Below are 12185 nucleotides of genomic sequence, written 5' to 3'. Positions count from 1 at the left end.
TGGTCCTGCTTCCCGCCTAGACAGCCAGTTAAGTCCAGAACACCAGTCTCAGCCTCTGTAATATGAATCCTTATATTTCAAACATGCTGAGTTTATATACCAATCAAACAGACAGCAACGTAGCATTAAACAGAAAATAACATTTGTACAAAATTTGGCCAGATGTGTCTGTGAATGTAGGAGGCAGTGACTAATAGACGGGGCATAATTCAAGAATGGTAAAACGTATAATAATGGTTCATAGGTCAAAATAAAGTTTATAATAAGAGGAATATGAATATGAATAGTTTAGTTATTTGACAATTATACGATAAAAATATACGTTTAGTATTGATCCATAAAAGGATCCCAAAGTTACCATTCATTATGTTTATCGGGACCTAACACTGTAGATAACTACTCAACTATTTACTATGTTAGAATCTTGTTGTCAAGATACCTTTATTTGTAGCCAATCAAAATCTTAAAGCTTTTATGGATTTTTGGAGTTTATTGAAATTTATCATAAGGTAAAACAATCAACAATTCAGATCTATACAATATGACTATTTGTTATCTTAAAAATTATTTTACAGATCTCTAGGTTGAAAATTAGCGATCAAATATAACTGCATCGGAAAACAGAGGTTGAACCTATGACAAATGTTTATATTTGGTCATATCACATCATTCGAACTGTTTGAAGATATCACCTGAAGAGACAGATAGTCTAGAATAATTCAAAAATGTTGAACTTCATCTAAGGATACGTTGAGTCTTTCATATGAAGCATTATACCAGTAACTAACCAGTGTGATTAAATGATCACAGCAAAGATTAATTATGTTAAGGTTGAAAACAATGAGCTCATCAGAACAAGTTAAGAATCCAATGTTCATAGTGTAACGGTGTCCCGTTCTATGTTGAGGAACTTTTCACAGGTGAAATTCAACACTAAGCCTATTAAACAGAAATGAGACTGTCAGTCAAAACTCAATAAGAATAACTCAATCAACATAAAATCAATAAGAAATGCTGATGAACATCATCAAGAGGAATGAAAGTTTCTTTAAAGAAGGAACATATAATTATTTCTATGTAAAACATTTTACTGGGATAATTTCATGTGTTATATGTACATACTAACCTCTTTTATAACATCGCATTTGTCTAGGTCAATACACATACGTGCAGACTGTAGACGATGTGAATGTCTTTGGGCTCGTAAGTCAATTACGCGTTGAGCTATCTTCTCACGAACTTCAGGACTTAACCATGCAGCTGATCCAACGCCACCCTCTGTTGCGAAATAATCTAATTCATCATCAATAACTCTAGTTCGTCTAGCACAGGTAGTATCAAACTCCAAAAGTTTATCACGTTTACATAATGCATTGATTAAACCTAAAACGAGATTATAAGGGTAGGAAAGAAATGTAAATATCTTCCACTAAAGTGGAGAAAAAGAGGTATACTAAGAAGGGTTAACAGAATAAATTTCATTTTCAAGTATAGAAGCAACGACTGTTTACGATCAAACTATATTCAAGAGAGCATCATACATCCTTCAATCATAGAGTCTTAAGTATTTGGAATAAATAATATCTACAAATTTGACTGCATTTAAAACTACATTTCTTACGATATTAGGATGATACTCCTACAGAAGCAGCCCTTCTCATGAACTGGATTCTGCGTTCACGTTATTTTAAAATGAGCTTAAGGTATTGTAAGGAACACATATAATGCCCTAACAACTTCAATGAAGCAATATGTATCGTAAATTAATTGTTCATGTATTGCTCAGTTCATCTTTTTAATTGATCACTACGATGGTTCCATCAACCGTTTGTCCTACAGTAATTTTAAAAATCGAAATGGCTTGTATGCTTCAACAATCTAAAGTATATTATTACTCTCCCCAAGTCAATAACTCAATTTTCAATCAACAAAGTGATATAAATTTATATATATATAGTCAGTCAGTAACAACGTAGAACTTCGTACGTACGTACATCAGTTCGAGTTGCCACACCACATTACAACAGAGATGCAGTTGTCCATTCAAATCCCGTAGTGGTAGAGGTAGCAAGAGCATAAGCAGTAATCGGGAAGATTAGGGCTGGAAGATGTTATTCAAGGAGTATAATCCAGTGAAATAAATTTGGAAAGAGGAAAAAATGGACATGAAGAAATCAGAAGATTAGAATTTGGGAGAACACAAAGAGTGGGTGCACCTGCACCACTGCAAACGATTTGGAGCCATGTCACTCAAGGTCTATAACCATCGGTTGCTATCATCTCGTGGTCCCCAACCAGGTAGTCTACACCTACCAACATGACTCAGTCTACTTGTCAGTGACTTCATGCACTTGTGCTATGTTTTGGTCTGGCCGCCCCTAGCTTTCTTCCAACCTACTCCTATACAATAAAACATCGCACATCGAGGCAGTCGGTCGTTGGACATATGTAACACATGTCCCAGCCATCTCAATTGGTGAAGTTTCACTACGTCATCAATTGATTTGCCATCCTTACCTAGTACCCGTGTCCTAACAACTGTGTTACTTACTCGATGGTCCCATGATATACGAGCAATGTTTCGAAGACACCTATGATCAAATACTAGTAACCTACAGATATCCTCTACTCTTACCGGCCATGTTTCACTGCCATAAAGAAGGACGGGACGAACTGCTGCGCAGTAAACACGTCCCTTGGTTGATAGACGGATATCTCGTCTACGCCATAAATGACGCAAGTTGGCAAAAGCTAGTCGAGCCTTCTGTATCCGTGCTGAGATTTCGTCACACACCAGACCACAAGGGCTGGTGAGACTTCCAAGATAAGTGAAGCGGTCGACACACTCAACTACTTCACTCCCTATCACTAGTTCGGGTGTCGATGTAACCCAATCCTGAAGCAACATTTTGCATTTCGAGGGGGAGAATCGCATCCCGAACATGCTTGCATTGTTGCTTAGAGTGGTCAGAAGACTCTGCATTTTGTCAGCGTCTTCATCAAATAAAACTATGTCATCAGCATACTCTAAGTCAACAAGTGAACCTCCTGGTAAAAGTTCAACCCCTGGAAATTTAGATGAGGAGAGTGTTATCTCTAAAAGTACGTCGACCACAAAGTTGAACAAGAATGAGGAGAGTGGACAGCCCTGACGAACACCACTTGAGGTAATCAATTCTGATGACAGTTCGCCACAAGCTCTCACTCTACCAGTTGTGTTCGAGTAGAGAGCCTTTATAAGGTTAATGTACTTCTTTGGTACTCCTTTCAGTGATGATAAACACTGCCATAGAACCTCACGGTCAACAGAGTCGAATGCCGCCTTAATTTCGAGATATACTACGATGGTGGGGCGTCTGAACGAGTGTCTGTGTTCTAGAATCTGACGTAGTGTGAATATCTGGTCTATACAACCACGTCCAGGTCGAAAACCAGCCTGGTTTTCTCTAGTCTGCTCTTCACGAGCTTTAGTTAGGCGTCGAAGTATTATTGAAGCTAATATTTTAGACACTATATTGGTCAAACTGATCCCTCTGTGATTGTCACAAGAGGACTTTTGTCCTTTCTTATAGACTGGCACAATCAGTGATTGAGACCAGTCAGATGGGATTACGTCCAGTTCCCAAATTCTACCTAAGACCTCGGTTAATCTCATTGCTAATACTGGACCACCATCCTTAAAAATCTCAGGAGTAAACCTGTCAGGGCCTGCCGCTCTCCCACGCTTCAGATTTCTTATGGCTTTTTCAACTTCGTAAAGGGACGGAGGACCTATATTAACTTGCCATTCAGGTTGACTGGAGATCGTGGGAAACCGAAGTGTGGCTGAAGGCCATTTGAACTGATCCCTAAAATGTTCTGCCCATCGATCCAATCTCCTGGATTGAGAATGAATAATATGTCCATCTTTCTCTGAGAGTGTTTCGCTAACAGTCAGCTTCCTAATACCGGTTTCCTTAACAAGTCTGAACAATTGTCTGCTGTTACCTATTGCCGCTGCCTTTTCCATCTCTCTTGCTTCCGCTACCCACCACTTCACGATTATTGTGTAGGCTTTTATCAGCTTGCGCTTAAGCTGACTTCGCTCTTCATTATGTTCAGAGCCAGGTGGAATGAGTTTTCGAGCATCTATCAGTGCGGTAGATGCTGCTGAGATCCAGTGTTTCTCCCTAACCTTGTGGTTTACCGTACTAACAGATATCACTGCTGTTTCCACAGCTTTTCGGATATCATTCCATGCTGCCTCGGGGTGGGCATCACATATATGGCTGTCTAACTGTTTTCCTAGTTGTTCCTGAAATATACTCTTTGCTTGACTATCATTACGTATGCCCTTAAGAGGTTTCCTTGCAGCGTCTTTCCTACGTCCAGTAAGACGCAAGCAAATACGCGCTCGCACTAGAGCATGATCTGAATATAAGCACGTGCTCCAAAATGAGCGACAGTCTTCTATCGAGCCCCTTCATCGGTGGCTGATAGCGATGTGATCTATTTGCGTCCAACGTTGGGACGAATTGGGGGTCGCCATGTTAAAAGATGTTTTTCCTTATGCTTAAAGTTAGTATTTGCAAGAAACAGGCGGTTATCTGAGCATAGCTGCAACGGACGGTCGCCATTATCTGATCTTTGAGCCGCGACACCATAAGATCCACCCAGGTGTCTTTCCCCATCGCTTAGTTTACCTACTTGAGCATTAAAGTCACCGGCCACTATTACTACATCAGAGCGCCTAGCTTTTCGGAGAAGGTCGAAAAGCTTTCTGTAAAACTCATCTTTTACATCACCTGAGCTGCAGTCAGTGGGAGAATAGGCAGAGACGACGAAGAGGCAACGACGAGTGTCCCTATCTTTTCGGATCCTTACTATTCCGTTCAGTCGGACAGCGCACAAACGACTGTCTACTGGGATCCAGTCTAAAAGAGCTAGTTCTGCCCTAGGACTCAATGCTATACCTACGCCGGCGAGGTCACTGGAAGCAGAATCAGGGCTTCCAGGTACACGAAGCGTAAATCGAGTCGGTTCTTTATTTTGGCATGGTGAAGTCAAATGAATGACGCTACTCGGATCCTGTATGCGCGTTTCGGAGACGCAGCACACATCGATGACGCGGGATTCTAAAGTCTTAGCTAAGGAAGCCTGCTGTCCTATTTGGCACAGTATTCGGACGTTAAAAGCTCCTACGTGTAGTTTAGAGCGTGGTTTCAGGAGACCAGGAATAGCGTTCCACGTACTCGAATCGTCTGCCCTAGCGGTGCGAGGTGATAAAAAGACGTGAGGAGGGTTAGTCATGGAGATAAGAGAGGTATTAGGAAGTGTAGGAAGGATTTGAATGTGACCAACTTGGTCTCATGTGCTGTTACGGGTATGAAGGCTGATATCACTTCCCGGCTGCCCACACCGTGGAAAAGTATTTCTTGAGGAACCTGAAAAGGAAATTGGATTAGTGTTGGTCTTGACGACCTGGAAGCGTGACCGCAGAGCCCAAGGGACAACTGCTTGAGGCCGGTCGCGCACGGCCTTTCGTGGAAGGTTTTTGACGTGTTAGCTCCGTTCTTCAAAGCGCCTTACCGCCGGAGACGGAAATCCGTGAGGTAAGGTGAGGTGTGACATTTTTAGGGTCGACCTTTTCTAACCCCACCCTCCTTGTGGGAAAGCAGCATCGCTGTCATGCTGGTTGTCTGAGGGAAACACCTTACTGCTGTTACACCCCTCTACAGTCAGCAGTACGACTTCGCCCTCAGACCTTGAGTTCCTGCTTTTAGCCTTACCGTTCTCCAATCGACCTGCCTGGCATGGTAGAACCTACAGGAACATATGTTCCAGCCAATATAGCTCGGTTGGGTCATCACGATAGGCAAGCCCGACCACCGCGTCAAGGTAGCAGCTTCGGTCGGTATATATATATATATATATATATATATATATATATATATATATATATATAAGAGAGAGAGAGAGAGAGAGAGAGACTACCAAGTTTCGCAGAGGGTGTAAGGATTATGAGAATAAAATATCAATGATCAATCTTAAATTGTCTCAGTAACAGAAATGGATAGTTTAGCTTACTTTTTGGTTATAATTCAATCGGGTTTAGGATATTTTTAATCTTTTAACTTGTAGTTTGGGAAAAAAAAATAAACGTGTTTGCAACAAATCATATCACATGATCAACAAACTTGCCTTGTTCCAAACGAATTTGAGCTCCCTGGGCTGACTTTTTTATTAGGTCATTGTCATCACTATCACTTTCTAGTCCACTATTTGAATTAGACTCAGTAGAGATTATTTCACTAGTTGATTCTTGTTTTGATTTCTGAGCTCGACGAATAAGTCGATAATATGGAGTTTCAGTGCCAGGTGCCCATGCTGCTTGCGATAGTTTATTGTGTAGTTTCTGACTGTGTTTAGCAGTCCCTAGTGATAATTGGTATTCCTCGTCTATTGTACAAACAAGACTTCCACAATAATAACATGGACCTGAACCTTCCTGTGCACAGACTATACGACCACAATTTAAACAATTATTGACTAACTGATGCTTAGTTGCCAAACACTGACAAGGATGCCGACCAGGCAAGAGAGAAACAAGTTGATCGCTCTGAGCTCCTTCACAAAATAATGGATAGAACTTGGTTTTTTTTTTATTTTTAGTAGTTTGTGATGATGACTGCTCTACATCAATCTACACCATCCAGAGAGAAAATGGATTTATGAGGGGATGTATATTTACATATAAGTACAATTATCAGTGAGACAAATTGGATATCGATTCTCAACATTATTGGTGAATTGATGAAGAATAGAGTTTCGGTAAGGATACAAAAATAAGCTTTTCTCTTTTCCCACCAACGGAATCTGTACGATATGATGCATACCAGACGTCATATAAGAAAGCGGGTGTACTTCACAGTAGTCAGCTGTGCTGTACTCTACAGTTGTGAAACATAACCATTGTGCTGTTATGAGATTTTCAATAACTATTTCGGAAGACTTAGTAACCAACGGGGAAACCACCGGGTGACCCAAGTTAAAGTGTAAACCAAAGTAAATAGATACCATGTGGATACTGCCAGGTATAGAAATTAGGAAAACGTTAGTGATGATCAGACGGAGATATGACATCAGGCTAACAAACTACTTGGACATGATCTGAAGAGTATATGGAGTAGAGACCTTTGAAACAGAGTCCATGAAATAATCGTCTGCAGTAAGGAGATTGTTTATGATATTCTATATCAATTACTAGTCCATTGAAATCTTAAGTGTAAGTTTTGCTGTCGACTGCTAACTAGCACAAACAAAGGTTTATGCTTTCCTGGAAATCACCTCTATCCACCTAATTTCCTTAAAGTGATAAACAGAATACACTGATTAGTATTACTATCCGTCAAACCGACACCTAAACTTTTTGCATATTTCTATGCAAAAGGCAAATCCGAAATACGACGCTCCATGCATTATTATCATTGTTATTATGAAAATGTGCTTCCTTACCATTAAAAGTCACCAGACAATTAGAAACAGGCTTAGTTACTTATTGAAAAGTAGTAGGTCGAAAATAAAACATTATATGAATAAGAGACTGATTCTTTGCAATAGGACATTTAGATTACAGCACACTTTATAACCAGTCAGTGAAAGATATAATTGTTATCTTAAAACAAATGAAGTGGTTTTCATTCTGCTTATGTCTGATATATGGGACATTTTAATAAGTAAATTATCACATTCAGTGGACAAAACGGTGGCAATGACTTAACAGTATCTAAAGCAGAACTACAAAATTACTTTAATTTGGGGAAGATAATGAGAATTTTCGTGTAGAATAATTCGAATTACAAGGGGTTCCGCTAAGAAGTACAATTAGGGCCATTTATTTTAGGAATCTTCAAAAGTTTAGTTGATGAACAGTGTGTGGTCGCTAAAAAATGTATATTTCTAAACTATATATATGAGATATAGATTGATTTTTATGATTTTCATTTTATGTACTCGGCTTTAGATAACACTTTTGGTGCAACGAGTGTCAAAACTAAAATAGGTAATACAGAGTTCAAAGCTTAGACATGATGGTTAAATGACATGGTTAGCTACTAAACAACCATCTAGTCAAAACAAGGAAATTGTTACTCATTGTGTAAATGATAAAAATAGTTCCGATATACCACATGTGATATTATGTTATCTAAAAATAAAACAAACCTTTTCTGAATTTGAAATCTTGTCGGAAGATGTTGATATATTATTTAAAACACCTGAACTACAATTAGATTTACGATAACCCTAGGAGGAAAAAACACATTTGAAGTGAAGTTAAATTATTTGGCACACGATAATAACTGGAGTTCACTTTATAAAATAGGATGTTTAAATCACTTTAAAGTTTACATATGGTGCTAAATACAGACAGCCATCGCACAATATCCAGAATGAGTTGTTTTCCTAAATAACAATTATATGAGCAAAGCTTTCCATATCGCACCAAGAAAATGATTTTGAATAATTTTCCACTGAAACATTTGCTAGTTAGCAGCCCACCTAATGAAATAATCCGATCAAGAACGTATAATGCTATAACATTTGTGTAAATTATATCAAATGCAGTTTATTTCTTTTCATCTGTATACGATTAAAGCATATACCGAAATAGAGTAGACCATTTGGTGGTAAACTCCACGTATAATAAAAATATGATTAGATCGATGGACCCATGTCCAAGTTAAAGTCAAAGTGACTATAACATGTTTGGTATTCTTGGACTTGACGTCATTAGATAATGTTAATCAAACCTTTTTCGTAACTAGAGAATTCCCTATCTTATTTAATGGTACTGAGCGCTATCAGTTTAATTAGGGATTCCTTACAAGCATTCTGAATAATGGAAAACTGCTGACCATCCCTCTGCTATGTTTGCTAGTTCCATTCACTTAGAACTCAGCGGCCAATGACAACACCGTATAGAGACTGAGACTCAACGCACAGCAAATAAAAGGCAACCAGAGATAAGTTAGATGGCTTCGTAAAACACTTATCGTTCGGTCATTCAGTTTCGGATTTTTTACCAACTACTTTTACTAATAAACCATCACCGGCACACAATTTCATTTTTTGCATATAAAATATTCCCATATATCTTAAACGTTGTACCGAAAGTGGATTAAATACTAATTTGTGACTAACAAATATTTTGCTGCATATACGTAGTAACAGCGAATAAACTTATCTTTATTTTGGTTGAGTTCAAACAGTTTTTGTGCCCTTGCTCATCATATTCATAAGATAACCATGACAATCTGTTGCAAAACTCCGATAACAAGATTTTAGAAGTATGAATATTTTTAAAGACGTGTATTTGCACAAAATGTATTAATACTGTGATCTCATTGGTTAGATAAAGCACTACCATTATTATCAAATCATCTAATGAATCTCATGAAAGCTTCTTTCCAAATACTAGATTCTTTACAATTAATTTAGCTGGCGCTTTGACACTGTTCGCTCCTACTGGAAACGTATACACAAACTTACTACGGGAGGAGACAGTAGTTAGTTAAAACTAATTCCTCGTGCCATTATATATATAGTAATCTTTCATTAACATTTTGTATTTTACTGATGTTTACCTGTACAAACTATTTTTGTTTGTTTGTAGCCCAGTACCATTTACGTTCTAAAAAAACAACCGATAGAATTTCGTGTTACCTTTATCTTTAGTCTTGTTTGTTGTAATCGTAAATGGGTTAGCTGTGTTTGTTGGTCCAGCGGGTTAGATGCAATCATAAGTGAAATATGTAACTAATAGTCTCTTAACCGAGACACACAAATGCATTCGCTCCAATCAAATGCCTAAAATGCCAATGCAAGGAAACGCTGTTGAAAATTAATAGCCAAGTGTGTATACTGAGTAATTTATAAGCTAGAAAATTATCGGTGCTACAAACTGACCTCCCCAGTAAATCCACTTCTTCGTATCTTCTCTCGTATCAGAATTTCATAAACCTGACGATTTTCCATTTTACGAGTATCTAGTAGAGTAGATACACGTCTTTTTATCATTTGAGTATCATCAACTTCCATGCAAGCTCTGTAACAATTTATCAATGATACTTCTAAAGAAAGTAATTAGATCTACTTTATAAAATCCGTCGCAGCTTTTTCACCCAATGTCTTGGTCAATATACATTTTACTTTTTCCATTATGATCTGCGGAATAGGTGCACAACCATATAAATCGTTACTGGAAGTTAGAAAACACACATCTTAACTAAACATTTACAAAGTCAAAGAAATTTGAAAGTAGTTAGGGACTTAGAATTGCAGCCACTACCGTCCTAACCACAAGCCCATAGCTTTAGTGAGGTGTGGGAACAATCATGTATCGCCTATGGAAGAGATATAATTCTAGAGGGTGGGAAATCGAGAAGTACCGATTGTTTCCAGGGCTATTATCACTAGCAAGTTAACAATATCCACAATCAGACAGCAGACATGAACGAGAAAATACCACGCTCCAACATACAACCATTGTTCGCAAAACATAAGAAATAGGATTGGAATATGACGAGCTTTTAACATGAATCCTAAGCAAAACGAAGCAACTTTTTGTTTGAAGAAATAAGTACAAAGTTTAGAAAACATGAGGTCCAATTTCGCTCAACGAAGCTTAGGGTTTATTGTAAGAATCCTGGAATTTGAGAACAAGTTTATTCTGGGTAGTGCATAATCTTTTGGAAGGCAAAGAGATAAGAGCGGGCCAAAGGTCGTGTCTATGATCTGTAGACAGTTGACTTTTCTATGCAACGTATCTTGTTCATTATTTCGCATTAACAGATCCTTCCTAACAGGTTGTAAAGAATGTACAAATAAATATTTTAAGAATGAAAGTCAATATACCGGACGTGGTTACTGAAGTATTAGGTAAGGTGTTTTATGAAAGACTTGGATAGAAACTCATTACCTTTGGGATAACGAGTAATGTATAATCGTAGAACTAAGAATATCTTACCCAAACAACCAGTAAAGGGGAAATAAAAGCGAACAAAGGGGAAATAAAGGGGGAAAGTGCCAAAATGTCTACTTTTTCGACTGCCCGGGGGGGGAATAATGCAAACTTTCCCCTTTTTGTCGCTGAATTGTCTACTTTTGCTCCAACTTTTAAAACACCATTGGCATAAACCCTAAGGTCTCCTATGTTCGCCTTTATTCCCACAACACACCACACTAAGACTGCAATCCACGTGAAAAACAGTATATGTCTAAATAAATTTATTGAAAAGAAAAAGCGTATTATTATACAACATTATTAACTATAGTTAATAGAAGAAAGATTTAAAGCAATTAGTCCCGTTTACGAATTTCTATAGAGCAACGAGAAGACGGAGTTGATCTGAAAAATGTGATGTATTTACGCCATACATTTAGAAAAAGCTGGTCAAATATATACTTTTGAAGACATTTTATATGTAAAGGTCAATTAAACGAACGTCCAAGTAAAAACAGTAATGAAGGAGAGAGTGAAATAGCACCATATAGAAAGAATAGGTCATTGTCGCACTACCCTAGGTTACAAAAATGATTTAAGAATTACCAGGGTAAAATCAAGTTTACGACAAATTGTTTTTGTACACATAAATTTACGATTAGCCAAGGCTTCTATAAATCTGGTAATTCATCCTCGAAAATTTCTATACAACTTTTTAAAAGCTGTATTGGTATTAATTCTGTGCCTCGTTTCAATTATATGTTTTGTCATCGATAAACATGGTTCTTACTTCCCACGTTGACCGGAACATTTGACATTAGTTGACCCGGACGTTGCTGCTACCTTAACGTGGTGGTTGGGCTTGCCCATCGTAATGAACCAATTGAGCTACAGTGGCTGGAACAATCGTTCTTCAAGGTTCTACCAAGCCAGACAGATCGGCTGAACGACAACAAGACTAAAAGCAAAAAACCCGAGGTCCGAGGGCGACGTCGTGCTGCTAACTGTAGAGAAGAGTGACAGAAGTAATGTGTTTCCTTCAGACAACCAGCATAACAGCGACGCTGCCTCCCACAAGGAAGGATAGGGTTAGAAAAGGTCGACTCTAAAAATACACACCTCGCCTTCTCCTACGGGTTTCCGTCTCCAGCAGTAAGGTCTCAATAAACACAGAGTTAACACAAAATGGTGTGTGACGGCCCCA

The 12185-nt window shown here is 38.3% G+C and overlaps 1 protein-coding gene across 3 annotated transcripts in view; it reads right to left on the bottom strand.

Moving 5' to 3' along the window:
• Positions 1-12185, bottom strand: part of TRIP4_1 (Activating signal cointegrator 1) — a 51665-nt gene that overhangs the window by 28971 nt on the left and 10509 nt on the right. For all 3 annotated transcript variants that reach the window (XM_051219626.1, XM_051219627.1, XM_051219625.1), the window contains exons 2-6: positions 10133-10237; positions 9946-10084; positions 8203-8283; positions 6181-6682; positions 1127-1383 (exon numbers count right to left, since the gene is read on the bottom strand). In XM_051219626.1, the coding sequence (XP_051074617.1) occupies positions 1127-1383; positions 6181-6682; positions 8203-8283; positions 9946-10084; positions 10133-10237 (1084 nt within the window). The remainder of the gene's footprint in view (positions 1-1126; positions 1384-6180; positions 6683-8202; positions 8284-9945; positions 10085-10132; positions 10238-12185) is intronic.

Source organism: Schistosoma haematobium, chromosome 1 (assembly GCF_000699445.3).
Source record: "Schistosoma haematobium chromosome 1, whole genome shotgun sequence".
NCBI lineage: Eukaryota > Metazoa > Platyhelminthes > Trematoda > Strigeidida > Schistosomatidae > Schistosoma > Schistosoma haematobium.
Note: the sequence above shows the minus strand (reverse complement) of the source record. Positions and strands in the feature narration are given on the sequence as shown.